The sequence below is a fragment of the Micromys minutus genome (genome assembly GCF_963924665.1).
Source record: "Micromys minutus genome assembly, chromosome: 17".
Lineage (NCBI taxonomy): Eukaryota > Metazoa > Chordata > Mammalia > Rodentia > Muridae > Micromys > Micromys minutus.
The window spans coordinates 46,323,095-46,335,850 of record NC_137952.1 but is presented as its reverse complement, the minus strand read 5'-3'; the positions used below and the strand labels follow the sequence as shown (position 1 = coordinate 46,335,850).

At 39.3% G+C, this 12,756-nt stretch overlaps 1 protein-coding gene across 11 annotated transcripts in view; it reads right to left on the bottom strand.

Annotated features, from left to right (window-relative positions):
- MACROD2 (mono-ADP ribosylhydrolase 2) overlaps positions 1-12,756 on the bottom strand; it is a gene marked incomplete at its 3' end in the record, with an annotated part of 1,819,824 nt that overhangs the window by 1,437,326 nt on the left and 369,742 nt on the right. For all 11 annotated transcript variants that reach the window (XM_080931763.1, XM_080931769.1, XM_080931766.1 and 8 more), the window contains exon 4: positions 6,380-6,409. In XM_080931763.1, the coding sequence (XP_080787889.1) occupies positions 6,380-6,409 (30 nt within the window). The remainder of the gene's footprint in view (positions 1-6,379; positions 6,410-12,756) is intronic.

The following is a 12,756-nucleotide window of genomic DNA, read 5'->3' as shown; positions in this document are numbered from 1 at the left end:
CTCAGGAAGTTTACCTCAATCTGAGAACATTCATCCAATGCTACAAAGAGGAGTATCTAATCTGCAAGCACAGCCTTCTCAGCAAGGCTGATTGATGGGGAATTCCACTTCGAAGGCAAGCATGTACACAGTAAATACAAATAATCTTACAGTTTAGTCTGTTTGAAATGGGATCACAGGGACCAGAATTAGAGGTGGGATGTGCATTACACTGGAACGAGGTAGATACATGACTGATTCTGAACTCCTCTCTCTGTTTTCCTTTCCTAGCAAGAACATCTGCAAGCCCTTTGGATAAATGGCAGGCATGAGAAGGGCAGCCAGGTCAAGTCAAACTCCCAGCTGACATCAAATAAGTACAGAGAGAGGCTGGCTCTGAAGATGGGGACTGGATGGCAGACAAGTTGACAGGAACTGCTTAAGGAAGGTCTGGACAATGGAACAGTGAGAAGGTGAGCCCAAGGAAAGCAAGGCAAAATGTTATATAGTACAAAGCACACTCAAGTGAGTGACCCCCCCTCTCTTCTTAGAAAAGTCTCACCTGTACTTGCAGACAGGAACCTGACATGGATGTCACCTGAGAGGCCTTACTGATACAGATGAGGATGCTTGCAGAGTGGGACTGAGCATGGAGATCCCAATGGAGGAGTCAGAGAAGGACTGAAGGAGCTGAAGGGGTTTGCAACCCCATAGGATGAACAACAATATCAACTAACCAGACTCCCCAGAGCTATCAGAGACGAAAACACCAACCAAAAAGTACACATGGAGGGACCCATGGCTCCAGCCGCATTTGTAGCAGAGGATGGAATTGTCTGGCATCAATAGGAGGAGAAGCTCTTGGTCCTTCGAAGGCTCATTTTTTCCAGTGTAGGGGAGTGCCAGGGAGGTGTGGAGGGAGTGGGTAAGAGGGGGAGCATCCTCACAGAAGCAGAGGATGGTGGTGAGGAGGAACCAGAAAGGGGATAACATTTGAAATGTCAATACATTAAATATCCAATAAAAAAATACAAAAAAAAAAAAAAAAAAAAAAGTCTGACCTCTTACAGAATAACTCTTCTGGCAAGATTTCTCTGGCCACTCCAGATTATTGACTTGTGTTCCTGTTTTATGTGTCCTGTTTGACAAATACATTTAGTTTTCAAAATGCTTATTGTGTGAATGGAGAAAATTTGACTGTGCTTCGTTCTAGGACTTTTTACTACTTAATATCAAGATGAGCACATGAGAGGTAGCAAGTAGTTAGAAGTGAGGCAGGGGAGAAAAGAAGAAAAGTGAAAATAGGTTGGGAATGGTGTACAAGTGAGTGATCTCAGAGCTGTCCTAGCTCCTCGTCTCTGTACCTGTCCCCTTCCTCCATCACAACCGGCCCTCCGGTCTCCTCTAGCAGACTGCACTGCCTGTAGCGCCTGGGATATATACCACCCGAGGCAGTCTAAATTTAAACCCAGTTTTGTGTGGTTTACTAGTCTAGTCAGCCCTTCCTGCAGCTCTGCTCCCTGCCTCACAAAATGCCACAGCCTCTCGGTTTCTCTCACCCTGCTGCTCTCCGAGGCTGGAGAGACTGTCACTATTCCCCAGGGCCCATGGCTGGGACATTCCACCTGTTGAGGACAGAGCAGCTGGCGACCTCACTGCTAGTCATGCCTCACTCACTTCCAATGGGCGAGCATCGGTACCCTGCCCTCTGCTAAGTGGCCTTTGTCCCTGGCTCCCAGCCATTATCCTAGATTTCTCCCAGCGTGTCTTAGGCCCATGCCTAGGCACACGTAGAGGGTCACTGGTGTGCATAAATTAAGGAATCGATGTGTGAAAGTATGATATACAATGAAATACAGGAACAAGGTAGGAATGCTGAGTAATTTAGTGGAATTTGTACGGTGCGATGCATTTTCCTGTAGAAGAAAGGTGGCGGGGCACTCGTTCTCTTGTGAATGGTTAACAAGCAATCCATGGGGCTGACAAAATAGCTCAACAGATAAAGGTACTCACTGTACAAGCATGTCAACATGGGTTCCATCCCCAGATCCCACTGTAGAGAGTAGAGTGTGTAATACAGGCACACACACACACACACACACACACACACACACACACACACACGCACACACACACACACACAAACACTAGTAGTAGTAGTAGTCCTAGTAGTAGTAGTAGTAGTAGTAGTAATGCATACTTCAGTAAAGAATTAATGCACGAAAGTAGACTCAAGCATATTGAGACACGGTTAAAGACTGTATGTTGCTCTTTGGGTTAGTAGTTCTGAGTAGCATCCCAGGTTCTATGTGAGAAAACATTCTCAAGTAAACCATCCTGCCTTTTAGAGAAAGTATCAGATGGCCATTAGTTTATTACATGGCATCATTTTAATTCAAAAGATCCAGATGGGATAAGTCCTTGGGAAGTTATAATTACTCTGGAAACTCTGTCACTGGGAAAGTCTGCATTGATTGGCTAATCAATAATCGATATTATACAAACAATGGTTACCCAGCAAATATTAATTGTGGAAATGGATGGTGAGCATTTGCATGCATATCTCTGTATGAAAATAAAATTTTGGTGGGTGTAAATTCACAGCCAGTATATACTTCTGTGTGAAACAAACTGTTCGTAATTTCACTCCTCAAATCAAGCATGCACCTGGGATTTACTTCACACAAACTCTCTTGAATCAGAAAAAGTAGAAATCAGAATTAGAAATTTTCTACAGGTTGAAGAAAAACAGCTGCTAATAATCTAGGATCACATAATTCTGCTCCTGTTTGGGTACACCTAGGAGCCATAAAAATCCAAAAGATTTTATGTAGGGAAGGTCCACAAAATGTATTGAGTTTGCATATTAGGTAAGTGGTTTTCAGGTATTCCATCCCGGGATGAGTGTTTAGTTTTTAATCTGTTGATTCTTCCGGGCTCTCAGACGTTTTAAACTCAATCTGGCATAGACTCTTCAAGACTAATGGGTAGAATACAAATATTTGTATGAATACGATCACGTGTTTCATATAGTTTTATATCACAGATGCAGTAATAATTAGAATAGTAATCGTGATGCAAACAAACAACATTCATTTGCACTTTGAGGAGCCATCACTCTAAATGGCCATAGCCCATGTTTCAGGTGCTTTGAAAAACTCACATGGAAGAAAAGCCCATGAACAATACCCTAGACTGGTCCAATCATCGGGCTCTGCTTCATGGTAATTATGCATAAATGGAATAGACATTATCTAAAGCCACGTTATAAAGTTTGTTCTTGGCTATTATATAATGGTCTGGATAGAACTGAATAAATTAGTTCTTTCATTCTAGTTGTAACTTTCTATTAATTGTGCTTTTCCATAAAATTTAAAGCTGTCCATGAAGAATGTTTTATTATATGTTTCAAAATGGAACTTTGCGCATTCAAGACATTCATGCTACAGATGAGTGAGCATGTACTGTAATTGTTTCTAAGACTGATTGACCTTCAAACACAAGACATAAAGCTGGGCATAATCCGAGGGTACCATACAATGGTAATATCCTTATAAGTTATTTTTCCAGTGTACAGACATACTTTAGATCAGGGACAATGAATCAGAGAGCCTGAAACAGGCAGCTGATTTGTATTCACTCAACACTGGTAATCTGAAAATCCATGCAATAGCTGTTCTTTATTGGATGATTAGAGGCTGGATGATTGGATGATTTGCAAATATCAAAGAGAGGATTCCAAAGATTGGTCATAGAATCAGAAGGTCAAAATTCAGTACAATGAAAGCTAAGAGTGTTCTTTAAGTTCAGTTTTTAAATAGAACCTTCCAAAAATCAAGTTTGTATTTCAGTGTAATTTTCGCAGTTCTAGAAGTGCATAAATAAGTTTAAACCTCTTGATAGCCTGTTTTAAAGGGGAAGAAAATACAGTTCCTTAAATACTTGTAATTCATCTCTATGATATTATTGAATTGCTAGATTTACAGCTCAGAAATTGCACACCATGGTGTACGTGGCAATCGTGTAGAAGATAAGAAAATGTATACATTAGGGAAACAGAAAACTGAGTGGGCCTGTTTCTCCTCTAGGTATACAACTAAATGCAACACTATTGCTTAAATGTACCTTCTCCAGTAGGATAGAAGAGCCATCAAAATATAAAGTGGCCACTATAGCCAGTTGTTTTCCACAGACCAGTTATTCACACATTCATTTAGGCAAAGCCACTGAAGGACAGAAAAGCATTCATTGTGCAGATGTATGCATGCAGCTCATAGCTCGCTCACCCTTTATTCCTCTTCCTCTGTAGTAACCGAATAATTGCTTTGTGGCAAGCGTATTGCTTCCTAATAGCAAATGCTACGAAGAATGCATGGAATGAATATTTTACCAAATTCAGTTTAATGTGAGATTTCATGGAAATCTGTTGCTTAAAGGAAAAAGAAAACTCATTCATCCTTGAAGCCACATTTCAGTTTTTGCCTTTCTTGTTCATCCTTCTCTATACTCTACTTATGATGGCTAGATCACCTGCAGTCTTCAAGGACCCAGAGTTCTTGATACTGCATGCTGAGAGGAAAGAACACAGAAGGGAGAATGTGATGCGTGACAATATCATGGATTATCAGGCAACTTTCCCGTCTACCTGCAGCACAGTCACATGAGACACAAGTGTGTTTCTAATCTTTACAGTGGAATTGCTTGGGACTCGTATTCATCATATGTGGCTAAAGTGATTTTAACTAATAAATTTGGTTGACTAACTATTTAGAAATAATGCAAAAGCAATAAATGAATCATCTAATTGGTTGCCATAAGTAGATAAATGTGTTCGTGTAAACTCCATTTTAATTTTACACTTTAACCATATTAGCCAGGTCTTCTAAAATACTAACCTGTCTTGCAAGAAAATTATTCCTATGAGCAATTTATCTTAAGAATGATTTCCTCATATTTTGTTCCTAGGGAAGAATTACCAAGACTCTAGGCCCTAAGGAAAAAATTTCCCTTTGGAGGTTCTGAAAATACAATAAAATATATGATAAAAAAATCTGTAGATTTTCCCCAACATAATATTTTTATTAATTACTTGGTAATTTTATAAAATGCATGCCTATCACACTCACTCATTGGAGTTTATGGTCAAACTCCCAATGGCCAGCCCCTTAAAGATGACTGAGTCCTTTCCCACCCTGCATGCCCCCAGTCCCCACCCCCCATCTGAAGGACCACACTTTAGCATCCTCATCACAATCTTCAAGGATTCTCTTCTTTGGATCATTATCTAAATGTTTCTAATTCCTCCCCCCCCCCCCCGTGGGACAAAGGATTGAGAGGCTTGTCACAGAAACCTTCAATGTTTCTCATTCTCAAAAATATTTTTAAGAATAATTTGCTGAAGACAAAATAAACCCCTATTAATCCCCTACTATTCTGTCTCTTGGCAGACATTCTTGCTAAGTCATCACAGCACTTCTGGAAGGTAGTAGCTCTTTCTTTCATGCTGTTTGCACAAGATCCAACTCCAATCCCACAATCTCATGGCGTCCGATTGTAGGACATGCAGCGACAGGCCACTGTGCGGGCAGCACTTTCCACTTTAAGCCCCTTTTCATCACTCCAAATTCCAGGGTTTCATTCAAAGTGAACAATGATTATGTTTTTAATTTCCTTATAAAATTTATACTAGAATCTTCTAGTAAGGCCAGGACATTCTGTAAAGAGGCTGGGGCAAGAGGGAGGGAGGGAATATGCCAGTCCATCCTCACTCTTTCTCCCTGGTATATCATACATTCTGCAGCTACAAAAGCATTCTTGTTCCTAAAGATAAAACCAGAGTTGATAAACTCATTTTCAAAAAGTGCAGTACGGGAATCTCTCCTTCCTGCTTCACTTTGATAACTTTCTCTTTCTTCTCTTACCTAACACACAGAAAGTATAGCATCAAAAGTAATCTCTCTTGTAGTTTTCCAAAGAAGTAGATGGGATATTATGATCTCTGGGTACAAAGTCATGAAGGTCAAAACCATGTAATTATGGTTAAAAAGAAAAGCAGGTAGAGCCAACAGAATACTGCCATCTTGGCATTCATATTAGCAGAAATTTGCACCGGCTACGCACGTGTTCACATCAACAGATTACACATCACACAACAGCCTGGATGTGTCCCTTACATCAAAAGTAAGAAAAAGAAAAACAGTTGTGAACATATTTTTAAGCCAGCTAAAAGAATACTTCTCTAAACCAACATCATTTATGCTATAAACTCCTTCTGAAACATTAGTTTCATAGGTGATAACTATAGTACAGTTAACTCGCTGTAGCGCCACAGAGCTTGACAATCATCTCCCAGTAAATGTAATGAAAACGTGTTTGAACTTAAGCCGTATTCCGCACTTACCACCACCTCCTCCAAGAAGACTGGCGTTTGCTGTCAAGGAAAAGAAAAAATATGTATATTAAAATGTACAGGAAACACAATGTATCAAAATAGTTGAAACAGAAACTAATAATGATCACACATCTTATTCAAATACATATACAGAAAATCAGTATTTTCATACAAGAAAAGATTTTATCACTATCATACCATAGTATGAAAATTAATGTTTCCCTGTTTTATCTCCCTTTCTCTTCAAATGGCTATTTTTATACATTTCCTTGTAACAATATTAAGTACATATTGAAATCCTATTGTCCTCCAACTATATCTAAATTGATCTGAGTTCTCCATTTTATGAAGTGTAGATACAATAATACTACTTAAGCAATTTCATGATTTCAAAGGACAATGTAACAAGAAAATATAATGATAAATTAAATTAAATTAGCCACCATCAAACAAAACAATCTCAGGACATTTTTCTGTAATAAGAATAAGTCAAACTTTTACTAGAGCAGCAGATTTATTTCTATATATAGACTCTGTTTGGGAGGGAGATAGAAATGTTAAACAGAGATTTGTGAATTCTCACCGATTTATTCAGAAATTCAGCCTATGTATTCCTCGAAGGCAAACAGATATAAGAAAGTTTCATGGAACTAATCTTAAACAAGATATTCATATTACCCACCCTAAGGCTAAGGAAATACTGTGAGAAAGGGGAAAGAAAGAGTGTGGGAGCCAAAAGAAGGAGGAGGGAGGTTGAAAAATATCTTCTGCATGAGACACAGACTGCATGAGACACATGACCCCACTGCTGCAGGTGTGTGATTTAGGTTTGCACAAAAAATGAACCCACAGCAAGGCGTGGCTAGAAGAGAGGCAGAAGGTGCTCCATCCTTTATTAATGAAGCAATCATTATGGACACAGGTAGACAAAGAGTCGTTGTCTTCTATTGTGAGCCCACTGGTCACTTCAGGACTATGGCGGAGAGTTCTATCCAGTGATAACACAGATGGCCCAGATTAAAATAAATGGATCGCACGTCAAAACGGAAGTCATGAATCCAATAAGGAATCTGAGAGGGATGAGGAAAGGAGGTTAAAGATGGACGGAAATATGAGAGGTTCACAGAGAGGAGTCAGAATGCCTTGGACACATATAAGAAATAGTCAAATAACAAAATTAAATAAAGATCCCCTGGAGCTGCACTTAAGAAGTAAACTTTTATGAAGGTTGCATTGCAGACAACTGGGTACAATACTAAACAATATTATACTTATGAATACGAAAACATAACCTTAAGTTAGGATTCAACATACACTGCGTGGGCTACAGAGACAGCTCTTACATTTAATCCTGGGCTCACTCTCAACACATCAGTATAGTGCACTGAACTTTAGTCACTACACTTGTACATTACTGGCACTGTTTTTGCATGTTATAAAAACATTTTTCAGAAGTATTATGAAACCAGGTGCTAACCAAAGGCTTCCTCCCTTTCTTGTGTGGAGAAAACTGAGTTAGTAAAAGATTAAATAAACTGGTTAGGAAACAGGAGTCTTTTGCTTGAATTTTTGTGTGCACTCCATAAATCATGCATTTCCATAACCTAAGAGGAGCAAATGTTATTAGTCATTAGTATTAATAATTCAATCAATAAATAATAGATCATGTGAAGGACATGTGCCCATATTTGTAGTTCAATTAGACTAAATGTGTGATGGCTTACTAATTACTCCAACACTAAAGAAAGCATCGTAAAAATGCACGGAGAGCAAATGCCTTGGAAACCCTTTTATTATGCCAACATCAGACCATCAAACTCTGTCTCATGTGACCTTCCATGTATAGAGCTATCTAATTGTGGCTCTCTCTCCCCTCCATGCTTTCTCAAAAACACAGGCAGAATAGATTTGCCACTGAAGAATGAGAAGCTGAACTCTGTTCTGATGTCACCCTCCCACTCGCATCCTTGGGTGTCACACTGAAAAGATGTGGCCTTACACAAACACAGACTGCAGCTTAACATCTCACCCCAGGTCCAGACCTTGGAAGGTCAATTTGCTGCAGGAGCCTGAGCACAGTGATGATAATCTTTGTCTCCTCTTCCATGGAGGATGAATTACCCAGCCAACCCATATCTCTTTGCTACCCCAGCCAGTTCCTCAAGTCTTACTGCATTTATAAAACCACATGGCGCTTCGCACACCTACTTCCCCACCCGCCCTGTTGAACCGAGAATGACTTTCCTGTCTGTGGGCTTTCTGGGCCCCTGACGTTCTATCTGCTGTCTTCCAACTTTCGGATTTTCATTCATAAGGGGAAATGTATTTCCAACAATAAATAAAAACAAAAATAAGCAACAGCTCTTCCCGGAAAGCATCATTCTGTTTTTATCTATCATTCATCACTAAAGGTGGAAGTTGTACGGAGCCCCACCCGGAGCCCATCGGTTTCATCGGGCGTTTGTGCGGTAGGTGAACAGGAATAAGTGTAGGACTTAGACTCCTCAACCTTGCCAACCATCAAGTCGTTTCATGGCAATGTATCTACCGGTCTAGAGGATCCTGTCTGTAACACTGATACAGAAGTCATTTTCTTCAGTAAAATTGCCAAAAGTATGCAAAGTGAATTTTTATTGTGACTTCAAATAGGACCTTGCCTCCACAAAACATTTCAGTTGCTATCCAACACTCACTAGGCAGACAAGTTAGTATTTCTTCCATTTTAAGAAAATGAAAGTGGTTTTTTTGTGGGTTAAGGTTATTTAATTTCTTCTTAATTGTTTCTAATAAATTAATACATATCCCAATTAAATAAGGAACTCCTTGAAAATAAGATCTGAACTTAGTAGTTACTTCTATACCAAATAATTTCTAAATGCATATTTCAAACTGTGAGATAATTGACAGGTTTAGTTAATTCTTGTTTCATATAAAAATGAACTTATTTGCTAAAATCTAGAAGAACCAATCTTTGGCTTGACTTACTCTATAAAATTAAGGCCTATTACAGAGCTCTTAAAGTTTATTTGAAGTATTTATAATTCAAAACATATGAAATGTATTTCTAGACCCATCAACATGTTTTGCCAGGATGACTGATGGGCCTCTTATGGGCTACTCCTAGAGCGTCATGGTGTGGGGACAGGAGGCAGGATAAAAATAATACAAACATGACCTCAGTGTTTCTATAGTAAGATGTAGGAACTCCTCTCTGCATGTGCTCAGTAGCCAGCACATTTCAAACGCTCTAAAATGTCTAATTTATTACAAGGATGGGGAGCAAAACTAAAGCTACAGAGGTTATTTCAAAGAATGGATGAGTACACAGCTCACAGGAACCGTTGCAACTGGAAAGATCCCTGTTTTTACTATTTTCTCCAAAAAAAATTGGTTATTTGGTTCATATGGCCCAGTAGTCATATCACTGTGAGAAGTCAAAGCAGGGGCTCAAAGCAGGAACCTGGAGGCAGGAAGCAGACACCTTGGAGGACTTACTCTACAGGGTTTGCTAAGCTTGCTTTCCTACATATTTGCCATTGGTGACATCATCCACATTGATCTGGGCCATCACTCACCAATTATCCCACGGGCCAGTTGGATGAAGGCATTTTCTCAACTAAGGTTCCCTCTTCCCAGAAGACCCTAGGTTGTATCAAAATGACACAAAACTAACCTGTGCAAAAAAACAAAAAACAAAACAAAACACACACACACACTGTACAAAGGATCAAATTTAATGTTTGTGGATATTTCCTGTTCATTTTAAACCCAGATTTAAATTTCTAATTAAGCCTACCAAGTTTTTTACATGTGTAAATATTCACACAGTGTAAGAAACCAAAATCTTCAGTAGTACATTGTAAGCAGTCCTGTCTTGGGCTAATCATCCTAAATATCAAAAGAATATGGTAATTTCCAATAATGCACAGCTTTAGTTTAAAATAAAACAACTTTCTTCCTTTTAAGAAATTTTCCTAAATAGTGCATGGTATGTATTTCTCCTTTAGAAGAGATTAGTAACAAAGAAATTAAAATAGAAAAGTTTATAATCAGACTTGCAGGACACGGGCTGGAAAGCCAAGCCACCTAGATGTTAGCTCTCCATCAGTTACTAAGCAACTGATGCATGTGAGCAGGCCGCCATTGTCACATATTCTTTTGCCAGAAAACAGAGTCACCCAGGAACACAGAACGGGATTCAAATTCTTCTGATTCTCTAATAAAAAATTGTATCTGTAATCTTTCTCATTTGAGAAAGATTCTGGAGAAAATTGACACCCAGCGTAGAGTGTCCAATGCATGATTTAAGGGTTTGGCCGGGGAGAGGAAAGGCAGCAACAGTAATACCACAGTAGCATCTTCAGCTACTCAGTCTTGATTGCTTTGCACAATAAAACACTGTCTAATAATTTTATCCAACCATCCACATTAGTTCTTTAGAGTAAATATATTTACTCTACATATCTTGCTATTATTTAGAGCCGGGGCAGGGCACAGACACATACTTGTGTTGGTCAGTGGACAGTTTGGGGGTCTCTGGTTCTCTTCTCCTATTATCTGAGTCCCTGAAATCAAATCAGGGTAGTAGTCAGACTCAACTGAAGGCATCTCTATCCACTGAACCATCTCCCCAGTGTTCTTTCTTAAATTTTTATTTGTTCACTTAGTTACTTATGTGTATGGGTATATTGCTTGCACATGTGTCTGTGTATCGTATGTGTGCCTGACGCCCACAGAAGCCAGAAGAGAGTGTCAGATTCTCTAGGGCTTGGGACACAAACAGTTGTTAACTGCCATTTGAGCGCTGGGAACTGAGAGCAGCAGCTTGAGGTCTTAGCCACTGAGCCATCTCTCCACACCCTGCGGCATTTTTTTTTCAAACCATTTGAATGTTTGTTACAGTTCATGAGTCTGAAAGAATCAAATCTTTTATCCCACAGTAATTATTTGTTTTCTTGCTTCATTTCTATCTCACCCTAAACTGTCTTGTCAAACAAGCAAGAGTCTGGGAGACCAGTCTTTAAACATTCAACAGAAGTGTTTGCACAGGGCTTTTGTTTGCTTTTCATCATATTACACAGGAAATTATACTTGTTTTCATCTGAACAGAATTCTGACCACCTAGCTCTGTTTATTTATTCTTATTTCTTGTTACAATGGAGCACATGAGATGTCAAAATTATTGTTGGCAACAACATTCCCAGGAGCTCTACTTAGAATAACAATTTCATTCAAAACATGCTATTATAAAAGAAATGTCATCCTTTATAATGACACGCATTTTATTTCCTGTGCTTTGAAGTTCAGAATAGGAAGTGCTGAAAACATAAAATGAAACCAAAAGCACGTGCCTGACTTTAGAACACATGGCTTCATAGCAGGAGTGACCAACTCCACTGGCACCTGTGGAAATACAAACCACACAGACAAGTGTAGGATCAGTTTGGCAAAAGCCCTCAGGTTACACATCACTAGATTTACACCTTCCAAACAAAGTCTACGGAGAGACAGAAGACAGAGCCAACAATATAATGTCCTGCTTTGAAGCTGACAAAAAGAAAATTAAGAACAGGCTTAAGTGCTTCACATGTAAAAAGCAGGTAGAAACACATGATGAATACTTTACATTTTATTCTTACTGCAAAAGTCAAGGGAGTCATTGATTATTCCAGAGTCTGTATGGCTTGAAGATGCTGGAACTTACCATAAAGCCCAAAATACAAACATAAAAGCCCCCAGTGCTGATAAAGATGTGCAGAGGCACCAAGAATTACAAGAGTTGCTTGGAATTATTAACAAAATGTAGTAATACAGAACAAAATCATCCGACTGAAGTACACAGAAGGAGATACAGCTGCCTGTTTTATTAGCTTTCCTTATAGGCTGACACTGGGTGCTCAGGTCAGCAACCTTAGAGAATGCTTAATTGACCCAACCCCTTCTTTTAGAAAAAGGTGAAAGAGGAGGAGGAGCAGGAGGAGGAAAGGAAGGAAGGAAGGAAGGGAGGGAGGAAGGAAGGAAGGAAGGAAGGAAGGAAGGAAGAGGAGAGTAGAGGAGAGAAAGAAAAGAATAAGAAAAGAAAGGAAAAGAAAAGAAACGCATTCAAGATGACCAAGGATTACTGAGACACTTGTCTAGAACCAGTCAGACAGGAAAACAAACAGTAAAATCAATTTGAATACTTAATGGTACCATCTTCTCACTACTACATGTGTGCAAGCATCTGTGTACAGGTGTGTGTGTACCCCAAGTTTAAAAGTAGCTATACAAGTAGCATGAACAAAGCCGGCTGAATTCTAATGTACTGAAGATCACTGACGAAGGGAACAAACGCATTGGCAAGCAACTCCTAACATCCCATAATGAAGGTGGCTGACACAAAATCA